The 12,874-nt window shown below is 39.1% G+C and overlaps 1 protein-coding gene across 1 annotated transcript in view; it reads right to left on the bottom strand.

Annotated features, from left to right (window-relative positions):
- atp8b1 (ATPase phospholipid transporting 8B1) overlaps nt 1–12,846 on the bottom strand; it is a 31,960-nt gene extending 19,114 nt beyond the window's left edge. The window contains exons 1-3 of the mRNA XM_037752506.1: nt 12,707–12,846; nt 2,360–2,565; nt 1,979–2,076 (exon numbers count right to left, since the gene is read on the bottom strand). Of these exons, the coding sequence (XP_037608434.1) occupies nt 1,979–2,076; nt 2,360–2,546 (285 nt within the window). The 5' untranslated portion in view covers nt 2,547–2,565; nt 12,707–12,846. The remainder of the gene's footprint in view (nt 1–1,978; nt 2,077–2,359; nt 2,566–12,706) is intronic.
- Between the last annotated feature and the right edge of the window lie 28 nt (nt 12,847–12,874).

Genomic DNA, 12,874 nt, shown 5'->3' with positions numbered 1-12,874 from the left:
GACTGCGCAGGCAGTGGCCCAGTTTGTTGGAACACCAGTAATGAGACGGAGCTGCATTTCATTACAGATAACCATCTGAACTCTGACCAGTTATAGTCTAGATTCCGCTGCAGGACAAAACAGGAACCGTCAAAAAACATTCAACCGTCTCTTCTCCACCAGCTTCCCGTTCGATCTAGGACTGTAAATGCACACAGGATTGCTGTTGAAGTTGTTAGAAACATGTTCTGGCTTCAGCCCCACTGAGTCCTGCTGTGTCTAATGTGTCTATTAGTGAGATACAGGTCGGCTCAGCTGGACGATCAGGTGTCAGCCTCCACAAACACAGACGACACAAAAACTCTTCTGTTCACCGGCTGCTATAAAAGGTCCCAGCAGCGGGTCTTAGCGTTTGATCAGACAGCTAGAGCTTTAAATTATAGAGAAGTACATCAAATTATATATTTTTTTCATGTGTAGGGTAGACTAAGTTAACAGAAGAGTTGAGTGATAAACCAAGAAAAGCCATGATCTGTGGTGGGAATGCTCTCTTATAAATCAAGTACACCACCTCATCCTTCTACCTACATGTTCATTCAAAACAAGCACAGTACAACACAACAGTACTGCCAAAACACAAATGGCTCTTATCATATTTCACGGAGTCAGAAATGACTCAGCAGAAACAGAGCGGTGACATCAGGAGGAAGCAGACACACAAGGACACAGCTTCCTTGTTGGTGTTGTACATCACACTCATACATCGACATGGAGATTAATGTTTTACACTCACTTTTCTTTGGGAAATTATATCAAATATGGAGCTAGACCTGGCTAAAATCCCTCATAGACATGTACAGTATGAGGTCAGTTAATGCGTAGTGATGCCCATCTTACACATGATTTAGTTCAGTTAAAGATAAATTCAATATTTCTTTTATGTTCCAGATAAACTGTACAACCAACATCAATTTTGGTATATCTACATCTATGTCTTGCAAATTTCCCCACAGCGGGACTAATAAAAGCATATCTTATCTTATCTTACATTTCTTTGACATCAAAACAGGGTTAAAGATCACAAATGGCACATTGGTAACCAGCAAGCTGTAACATCCCAACCCTATAACACGCCAAAGCGTTACTTATTACACGCCTGTGTTAACGTGCAAGAGCAGTAGGGGAGCAAAGCCACTCACTTAGGTTCAGGCAAGAAAACCACTTAGTTACGTTAAGGGGAAACATCATGATTGGGCTTAAAATAAATACGTAAACTAAGTTAACTATGGATGTATAAAGAGAGCTGGATAAAGCGTTGGAGGCAGGCCAACGTTCATTCCTATGAGAGTCGCATGACGCCAAAATGGCTAGACTGCCGAGTGATAAAGTACCCGGATCTCCCGCATCCATTGGCCCATAGAGCAGGCGTAGCAGCGTTTCCTTTAGCTCCGCCTCCCAGCCCTCGGTCCGGCCTCGGTCTGAGTCTCATTCACATGAAGGGGGGAAGGAAAATAACTCTGGATTCGTTTGGTGAGCATGTGAAATATCTAGCGATATTGTTGTTTTATCTGGTTAACGTTGATAAAGTTTATCAACATGATGCCTGTCAATCACGTTCAGTCTCATGTGTGAAGGTAGTGCGAAGCAATTTCTGATTCTTACAGAGAGTCCCTATAAACGCCACTGAATTTACCAGAATGACAAAGCAACATGGACAAAAACTACAAGGAAATGTCTCTCTACAGCCAGTTTTTGCAGGTTGATTGTGATAGAAACCAATGACAGCCCTTGAAAGAAGACAATCAATCAATCTCCTGACTGTTGGATGATTCAGCATAATGAATAGCTCATTCAAAACATGCAAGGCACAAACTTGGCCGCCTCTTTGTCCAGGGTGTGTCAGCCATGCTCAGCTATGTATGATCAGGATTAGTTTTCTACCAGGACCAACAAGGAGGTCGGATTAAATGACAGTTTTATGTAAACAAGCAGAACTTACAGAGTATCTGCTCTTCTTGATGCATAGGAAGACTTTTTTCTGAAACTCCGGCAGGTGGTGATAAGGTCGGTCGTTGGCTTTCACCTTCCATCCCATCTCTGAAAAAGAAAACAATATTAGAAATGGTTTCCTTAACATAAATATAATATATAAACTATAGAATAAATATATATTTTTTTAGTTCTGTTAAATACATCATGTGACTCAGACAGCTTTCCACCTTCTTAGTCTTTGTGCCAAGCTTGGCTAAACCCATTCTGGAAGCACAAGAATGAATGACTGGTATCCATCTTCTTATCGTCTCTGAGAAAGATGGCTGACAAAAGGGATTTCCCAAAATAAAATGAAAAGAAAGACAATAGTATGTGTTTAGTGACTCACCGGTGGGTTTAGCTTCCACCGGGGGTTGCGGGGCTCCTGGCGGGGCTCCTGGCGGGGCTCCTGGCGGCTCTTCTGGTTCCTCTTCCGAGCTTGCATCCAATTCGTCGTCCGTCTCATCGTCGCTGTACGGCATGTACTCATCGTTAGGCCCGAGGGAACCCTCCGAGTCTGCACGCTGCCGACTCATCTTAGCACCTCAGGTGTCTCTGAGAAAGAAGAAGAGTTTCAGTTGATCAGATAAATGTAACATGTCAAAGTTAACGCGATAATCACGCAAATTCATTTTAATGGCACTAATTTCTTTAACGCATCTTGCACTTTTAGGTTGTAGCGGGCTCAGTTTTAAAGAGTAGAGATCACTAGAGTGAAGATACTGGTATCATATGAAACTAGAAAACCTAAGCAATCCATTGGTACCAACCATGTCATACTAGCATGTCGGGAAGGAGGTTAAATAACGCTCCAAACTTACGCTAAATTTTGGCAAGGAAAAACTGGCATGGCCATTTTCAAAGGGGTCCCTTGACCTCTGACCTCAAGATATGTGAATGAAAATATATTCTATGGGTACCCACGAGTCTCCCCTTTACAGACATGCTTACTTTATGATAATCACATGCAGTTTGGGGCAAGTCATAGTCAAGTCAGCACGCTGACACACTGACAGCTGTTGTTGCCTGTTGAGCTGCAGTTTGCCATGTTATGATTTGAGCATATTTTTTATGCTAAATGCAGTACCTGTGAGGGTTTCTGGACAATATTTGTCATTGTTTTGTGTTGTTAATTGATGTCCAATAATAAATATATACATAAAGCAGCATATTTGCCCACTCCCATGTTGATAAGCGTATTAAATACTTGACAAATCTCTCTTTGAGGTATTTTGAACAGTTAAAAAAATGTGCGATAAACTTGCGATTAACTATGGACAATCATTCATATAGATATATAAAAAAATAGTAATTGGTAAGAAATAAATCCATAAATATTCAATTACCCTAGACTAATGGACACAGAGAGGTATTGACAGTATTTTGCCCACCCTCCGTGGGCCGCTGTTTCATTGGAAATCCCTGCAACATTCGCCTCCCGGTTAGCAGGTGCCAAGTTTGGGTTGGTGCTTCCCATCAGCTTAATGTTTAATGATGTGGAGGAGTCCATTAGCAACGCTGATAAGGTTCATTAGTACGGTTTCCAAAAACAAACACACCTAAAAAGCGCTCAGCGGGGTCATAGGGGGACTACAGCAGGACTCAAACTTGGGAAATGGAAGAGTTGAATAGAAAGATGGGCTCATTTTAGACCTGCATTCACCAGAATGCAGGTCTAAAACAAGGGAGGGAGGACCCCCAGACTCCCCACTTTGGTTTTGACATCCTCCCTTTTTTTGAGGTCTCAAGGTTGGCGAGTATGCAGATGGGTAGCAAACATTATATAGTATTTCACCAGAAGCTAAGAACCAGCCACCTCGGCTCTAACTTAGCACTACAGTCAGAGTTTCCCAAAGTTCAAATCAAATCAAATGTGAGCGGAACAACTAATGAATCCAGCTCAGTGGACACTTCTGTGACTGTTCCTCAAAACTCCTCATTTAAAGGTTTGACTGAATGAGCTCCGGCTGGTCACACAAGTCAGCACATGAAAACTGAGTGAGGAGGGGGCGGAAAACAAAGAATTTCAAATACTATGAGAGGAGGAGGAGCGAAACCTGGAGTGGTGAGTGAATACGATGACAGCTAGACTCTCAGCAGGTATTTAAATAAGTAATATTACAATGTCTTTACAAATGTTTTACTCTTTAGTTTTTGGTTTTAATGACGGTAGTTGAAACGGAATAAAATTGTGTCTACAGGACAGATTTTCTGTTGAACAATGAACCAAATAAAGACTCGTTGTTTCCTTCCCAGAGAAGAACAAACTTCAAGATGACCACCAGTTGTCTTGACAGACATCTAGACTCTCAATCTGGGGTCTGGGCCCTACTTAGGGGGACGCAAAAGATCACAGGGGGTGCGCCAGGATTTGTCAAAATTAGATTTGCACATATATAACTAAAATCATAATAACGAACTTACTGAATAATTTATACAAAAGTCTATATAAAATTATTGAAAAAGATTTTTTTTTACTACTTAGTAGGTCACATTCTGTTTAAACACGATATTTCCGCACAACGCCAGATAAAGATCAGGCTACACTAATATTATTAGTATTATACTATTTGTAGAATTAGATTCCAGTGGTGGCTGCGTAGGATTGTTTCACACAAAGCATTGTAAAGTCCAAAAGTCAAAATGCATTGAAAAAAGATCGATGTAGTCATTTCCAAAAACAAAATATTCTGCTTCAATCCATATTTGTTGGCATTTAGCCTTTCAAAAACTACATTTTCACTGCAGTCAAAAAACTGTTTGACGAGATATGTTCATTAAAGAAAGTTGATTTATTAAAAAAAAGAAAAGAAAAAAGACTAGCTCATTTAATACACTGAATCACTTTATTCAAATTGAGGATTTTGTTCAAGGATTTGTATTTTTTTTCAGCTTTTCTTAGATACAAGAAGAGGTGACTTCAAGGTGGGAACCACTGGACTAAAGGACATCTCGACATCATGTGTGTTGTTGTCACCAACATCCAGTCAAACAACGTGCCACACCAAAGGAATACACAGCTTTGTCTAAAGTCCTGCGTCACGCCTGCATTCATCCGCACACTCTTTTAGAAACACGTCATCACTGAAGGCACGCACAGTGTTAAAAGGAAAAAGTTTCCTTGATTGTGAAACACAGAGAAAAAAAAAAAACTGACCTGGCTTGGAGTGTAAAAATGAGAGGCATGTGTTAATACAAGGTCTAAATAAGGCACTGTCCATTTATTAAATGTTATATCTCAAATCACTGAGGTGTAACTATCTAGAGTCAACTCACAATCTGAATGGCTCAAGATGTCAGGCCAAAGAGACCTTTTTGAAAGCCTCAGTAGTTTTGGAGTAGCTGTGTATCAGAGCAGCTGCTGTTACAGTTTGGATCCTACACCACCCCGTACCTCCACCCTTCTCAACTGCTCTCACCCCCCCAGGCGTGGGGGTTGTGTAGGCTTCTATAGATCCTCTTTTGTTTATTCTAGTGTGGCGTCTCCCTTATGCAAATAACACCAAAGAAATCTGGTCGACCAGCATGACCAGGAGGGAAAATGTGAAATCTGATTCATGCGGGAACAATAAGCAAACATGATCGCACACTGATAGGAAGCGAAGAAAGGGATGGAAAGACTTTTGACAAGGAAGAAAAGAGAAATATGATGTTTATCAAGTAAACCTTTCCGTCTATCAAGAGCACACCAGCATGAGAGACGTGTAGTTTCATTCAAAACATTGTTAGTAGGGCTGTCAAAGTTAATGTGATAACGCAAATTAATGTTTTAACGCCACTAATTTCTTTAACGTAACCTATCTTTCGGATGGTTGTAGCGTGCTCCGTGTTAACGCTCCAACTTTAGGCTAAATTTTGGTGAGGAAAAACTGTCATGGCCATTTTCAAAGAGGTCCCTTGACCTCTGACCTCAAGATATGTGAATGAAAATGGGTTCTCTGGGTACCAACGAGTCTCCCCTTTACAGACATGACCACTTTATGATAATCACATGCAGTTTGGGGCAAATCCTAGTCAAGTCAGCACACTGACACACTGACAGCTGTTGTTGCCTGTTGGGCTGCAGTTTGCCATGTTATGATTTGATCATATTTGTTATGCTAAATGCAGTACCTGTGAGGGTTTCTGGACAATATTTGTCATTGTTTTGTGTTGTTAATTGATTTCCAATAATAAATATATACATACATTTGCATGAAGCAGCATATTTGTCCACTCCCATGTTGATAAGAGTATTAAATACTTGACAAATCTCCCTTAAAAGGTACATTTTGAACAAATAAAAAATGTGTTTGCGATTAACCATGATTAAATATTGTAATCGATTAGCCCTTGTTTTTATGTAAACGGGCTTTTAACTTTTTATAAGAGCCAGATTCCTTTTAAATGCAGTTATTCTTTTGTACAGAGGATTCAACGAAAAAAGCTTGATTCTGGTCCAAGCCAAAAAGTGCTTGAGGTGTGAGTCACGTAACATTGTGTACAGGAAAGATTAATGGGACTTTTAGGTTCAGAACCAGGGGCGCCAAAAATAGCTCATCCCACTTCGCTACTCTATGGTTGATACAAATTTTAAAGGTTAAAAGAATTTACTTTTTTGGCTTCTACGGGGGGGGAGGCATGACACACATTGAGAGCCACAAACGAAACAATTAACAGTGAAGATAAAAACAAGCTGCAGCCTGAATAGAAGAGTGAATCCCAGGAGAATAAACTGTTTAAGAAGGTAAAAAAGCAAGTAGTTACTGTTTAGGGCAAGCATTAAAGACATTTCTGCAACAGTGCCGTCTCAGACAGCTACCGAACCCGAAAACAGCCTCATTAAAAAGAAGACAGGTTCATCTGTTCTGCTCAACGCTCACGGCTCCGCCCAACCGCAGGTTCAGCAGCAGCAGGGCTGCGGGAATCGGCGGTTTCGGAAAACAGGTTTTGGTGTGTTGGTTTTGTGCCAGGGCATCGCTATGGCAACAACAAAGAGCAGGGAGAGGGAGGGATTCACGGAGCGGGACAGAGGAGAGCATACCTGAGCGGCGACAGTGAAACCCGAGAGGAGGGAGGAGGTGCTCTTTACTTTACGTAAAGAAACACTGAAAGCCGTGTGGATCTGCAGATTCTATTGTTTAGTTTTCTATTTTTCCAGCTCAAACACTCTGTGAGTCCTGTAAAAGAAGTCTATAAACTCTTCAAATATCATTTTACATTTGTGGTCACACTTTCTGTATTTCATCTTTCCTGTGATCTATGAAGGCAGCCTTCCTTGTGTGAGCAAACCTTCTGACTAATAAGACTAATTCGAGGGGGAAAAATACATAGAATTCATATTTTGTCAAGTTACATTTTTCTGCGTGTGTATTTTAGTACTAGTCTGTTAGTGCATTAAAAGTGTAATAAAATTAGATTATGACTGGCAATCGATTTGAATATTTAATCGTGATTAATCGCAAATTAAATGGCACATTTTTTATCTGTTCAAAATGTTCCTTAGAGGGATATTTGTCAAGTATTTAATACTCTACATGTGATTATCATAAAGTGGGCATGTCTGTAAAAGGGAGACTCGTGGGTACCCATAGAACCCATTTTCATTCACATATCTTGAGGTCAGAGGTCAAGGGACCCCTTTGAAAATGGCCATGCCAGTTTTACCTCGCCAAAATTTAGCGTAGGTTTGGAGCGTTACTTAGCCTGCTACAACCTCGGAAAGACTGAATAGCGGCCGGGTCCGATTTTTAAGAGGTTTGTAAAAAAAATCGAAAGTTGCATTAATGCGTTAAAGAAATTAGTGGCGTTAAAAAGAATTTGCGTTAACGATTATTATCACGTTAACTTTGACAACCCTAATTAGCTTCAAATAACAAAATGCAAAAGAAATATCAATATTAGGGCTGTCAATGCTAATTTGCGTTAACACGTTAACGCAAATTAGTTTTAACAATATTTGTCATTTGTTTGTGTTGTTAATTGATTTCCAATAATAGATATATAAATACATTTGCATAAAGCAAGCATACTTGCCCACTACCAATGATGATAAGAGTATTAAATACATATTACATATTATCGTCTTAAGTTTGTGATCATAAAAGTGCACAGACACACGAGCGGACACATGCCGAACGTCACAGGTTTCCAGAAGCACTTTTTCCAGGATACGGTAGAAGATTTTGGCAAGGATAACAAAAAATGTTTTTAAGAAAGTCTTTGTATTCAACCTTGAATTAAGAAAAATATTGTCAGAAAACAAATTAAATCTACAGGGCTTATAGCCTATGGCTAAATCAGATGATGTTTGCAAAAAAGTAATAAAAAATTAGAAAAATTATCAGAACATGTTGAAAATAAGTTTCAAAAGCATAGCCTGGTCTATGTGGATAGATTTGTGTTGAACCAGTTAATCCACATTGCTGCTTCTAATGACAGAAATAGATTGAGAACTATAATTAGCCACATGTCGGCCCTACTGGTGTCTTAGCCACCAAAATCTAATCACCGTTTTCCTGGTCTGTGGCTGAATTTTGAACTAAATTTCATTTAAATATGCGAGACCGTTGTTGATATCTCCTGCTAACAAACAGAGATGGAGCAGAAAACTAAACCTCCTTGGCAGACGTAGGAAATGTATTGACCTTCCTGAAGTGATCACGTATGGTCTCAAGAGCTGGCAAGTGTAAGAAAAGTGAAAGATATTTGACTTATTCATTATTTATCAGGATGAGGTCTGGGCTACAGCGGAGGGGAATGTCGAGTAATTGTGTGTATGACTGAGTGTGCCGGCCGGTGAGAACAGATGCTATCAGTCAGATGAATGCAGAGTCGGGTTTCTGCAGCACCTGGGGGGGAATCTGTTGGCGCTGATGTCTGTGACTAACAGGTGGGAAACAAAAAGAGTAATGGCTGCCTGTTCTCTGCTGGATTACCACTTAATATAGTGACTCTGTCTGCACATATAAACCACAAACAATCGGCCATGCAACTCTTATTTACATCATCTTCTACTCTCTGAAAAGTTCACATAAGTGATCATCTTCAACATTTAAGTGTAAGCGCATCAGTGTGAGGCTGCGCTCAGTTAAAAAAAAACAACAAAAAAACAAAATAAAGATGCAGCTTCCTCATTCATTTCAATGACACCTTTGTGTTTGCACAGAGATCCACATGCACAGGCTCCGGCAAAAAAATGTAGGTAAAAAAGTTGAACCCGGCTCACAAATAGTATTGCTCTTGGGCCGCTGCAGCAGTGATGTTGATGCAGTGAGTCCCTGGGACCCACAGGTGGCCAATTGAACCTCAATGAAATGTGTTTTTTGACAAACTGTAGTGTTGAACTCATGTTTGATGTTATAATTATGGTTATATTCATGTAAATTCAAAATGTTTCTGAAAATTAAATAAATAAAATCACAAATTATAATAATTAATCGCGATTAATCGCAAATTAATTGCACATTTTTTTATCTGCTCAAAATGTACCTTAAAAGGGAGATTTGTCAAGTATTTAATACTCTTATCAACATGGGAGTGGGCAAATATGTTTGCTTTATGCAAATGTATGTATAGATTTATTATTAGATATCAATTAACAACACAAAACAATGACAAATATTGTCCAGAAACCCTCACAGGTACTGCATTTAGCGTAAAAAATATGCTCAAATCATAACATGGCAAACTCAAGCCCAACAGGCAACAACAGCTGTCAGTGTTCTGACTTCACTATGACTTGCCCCCAAACTGCATGTGATTATCATAAAGTGGGCATGTCTGTAAAGGGGAGACTCGTGGGTACCCATAGAACCCATTTACATTCACATATCTTGAGGTCAGAGGTCAAGGGACCCCTTTGAAAATGGCCATGACAATTTTTCCTCTGCAAGATTTTCAGATCCGAACTAACGTGGCTTCTCCACACAGCGAGTGTGCCGACTGCCATCTATATATCTATATATATCTATATATCTATCTATATATATATATATAGATAGATATATATACTGTACATGTAGCAGCGTCATCATGCAGAAACCTACGTCAGGTCATGAGGGAAAAAGCTTTTAGAAGGGCTTGAAGGGAAAATAGCATTGTGACGCCAAAACACACATACTGTACATACTTTGACCAAAATTTGAATGTTCAGATTTGAATGTCAGGAACACAACAGGGAAGCTACAGCATGATATAAAAACCCTAAAAAAAAACATAAAATAATGGACCCACCCTTTAAGAACAGATTAGTAGAAACGGAGATCCTTTAACAACACAAAATAAAATAGAAAGAGTTTGATTCTAACAACACTTTCAAGATAAGAAATCAACAACACACCAACGGAAAGCTTCAACCCCATACAGATCCAGCAACCAACCTTTTCTGTATGGAAAACATACAGAAGAAGCCTTCACCTCAGCTAAACCTTCAATCCATTTGCCTCTCAAGTCACAATTCAAATTCTCAGTCACTGATTTCAAGGTCGACCATTTCCATAAGGAGACAAACATTTCCCTAATCAAAAGGACTTTGCTTTTCTGTTTATGGAAAAAACATCAGCGCTGGTTAGACTCATGTGCCCGGAGCTGCCACTGTGTTCACACACAACACCAGCTACAGCGCAGACCTTGTGGGTGCGTTTAACAAGCTACCTGGACAGGCTTCTGTTCTGGCTCGGTCACATGTTTATGTTGCGACAAAGTACAGTGATCCTCCTTTTCAAAATGATGCAAAACACAGATGTCATCATCATTAGTCATCATGGTAAGACTCTTCATTATGTAATGAAAACAATTAAGCCAGAAACAGCAGACATTATTTCCAATAGAAGTAGAGCTGCAAAGATTAATGGATTAGATTAATCTATTAAATTAATGGCCAATTAGTTTGATAATATATTAATCGGATTGAGTGATTTTTAAAGAAAAAACAAGTCAAATTCTCTGATTGCAGCTTCTTAAATGTGAATATTTTCTGGTTTCTTTACTCCTCTATGACAGTAAACTGAATGTCTTTGTCGGTTGTGGACAAAACAAGACATTTGAGGACGTCATCTAGGGCTTTGGGAAACACTGATCGACATTTGTCACCATTTTCTGACAATCTAACTAATCGATTAATAGAGAAAATGATCGACAGATTAATCTTCAATGAAAATAATTGTTAGTTGCAGCTCTAAATACTAGTACTGATAAGAAATCCCTAAATTTGAATACCAATAGGATACATACATATATAAACATATACCTTACTTTGAGAATTAAGTAAATTTAACATGTTAAATGTTGTTTAAAACTAAGGCTGTCAAAGCAGGCTCTGTTTTAATGCTAGTGAGGTGACTGGCATCATATGAAACTAGAAAAAACATAAGGAATCCAGTGTTACTAACCATGTCACACTGGCTTGTCGGGAAGGAGGCTTAATAACGCTCCAAACGTAGTTACATTTTGGCGAGGAAAAACTGTCATGGCCATTTTCAAAGAGGTCCCCTTGACCTCTGACCTCAAGATATGTGAATGAAAATGGGTTCTATGGGTACCCACGAGTCTCCCCTTTACAGACATGCCCACTTTATGATAATCACATGCAGTTTTGGGGCAAGTCATAGTCAAGTCAGCACACTGACAGGAGGGGTTTGAGTTTGCCATGTTATGATTTGAGTATATTATTTAATACTAAATGCAGTACCTGTGAGGGTTTCTGGACAATATTAGTTAATGTTTTGTTAACTGATTTCCAGTAATACATATACATACATTTGCATAAAGCAGCATATTTGTCCACTTCCGTGAGTATTAAATACTTGACAAATCTCCCTTTAAAAAGGTACAACTTGGAACAGATAAAAAAAAAGAAATGTGTGATTAATTTGCGATTAACTATTATAATTTTAGATACATTTTGAACTTACATGAATATAACCATAATTATAACATCAAACATGACTTTAGCAATACTATTTGTGAGCCAGGTTCAACTTTTTTAAATATGTGTGATTAATTTGCGATTAATCGTGATCATCTTTGGACAATCATGCAATTAAAGATTCTATCCGATTGACAGCCCTACTTGAAGCAGTCGTACATCTGGCATTTAAAAATAAGTAAATCAGGAACTGCCTGATCAAATAATAAGTAAAAAGATTATGAATATGAACAGATATTCAATACCAACCATTGGTACTTGACACTTTTCCTCACTCAGACACATTAATTGAAGGTGTATGGTGTGGAAATAGGGAGGAGAAAGACATCATTAATAGTTCAATTGATAATAGAAGATGAATTTGTCAATGTATTTATTCATGTATAAAACTAATGCAGCCTAATAGCCTACAACACAACACTCCTGATACAGTCCAGTTTCAATCCTTTTGGAGGATGTAGCCTACTGCTGTAGAAAGAGAGTCTATACCCTCATTGAACTATAGGGATGGATTAAATACAAGACATTATTACAAAATAGAAAACTACTTTGGAAACACAGCCAGAGCACAGGCACTAAGGAGGTTAAAATGACCAACTTCACCTACCACACAAGGTATAAAGTGAATGTTTTGAGCCCATATAGCACCCAAAAACCATATATAGCAAAGAGAGGAAAGGTGAGTCGAGCAGCCCAGGTGAATCCCTCACCTGCTCTCAGTGGATTTTAAACACTATTTAGTCTAAAAAAAATACACTTAGGTACATTTATACATCTATCTGGACTTACTTGGTGTCCTTCGCAGAATGATATAAAAAGGTGAATCCTGTTTTTCAGTCGGTGTCCAGGGCGTTTTGTTACCGCACCATGTTTTCCTCCTCTTCTTCCTGCTTGTAGAGAGCTGCTCCTGCTGCAGCTCAGCTCGTCTCAGCTCCCCGCCCTTCTTCCTGCTGCTGC

Source organism: Sebastes umbrosus, chromosome 19, assembly GCF_015220745.1.
Source record: "Sebastes umbrosus isolate fSebUmb1 chromosome 19, fSebUmb1.pri, whole genome shotgun sequence".
Lineage (NCBI taxonomy): Eukaryota > Metazoa > Chordata > Actinopteri > Perciformes > Sebastidae > Sebastes > Sebastes umbrosus.
This window is presented reverse-complemented; position numbering and strand designations above follow the sequence as displayed.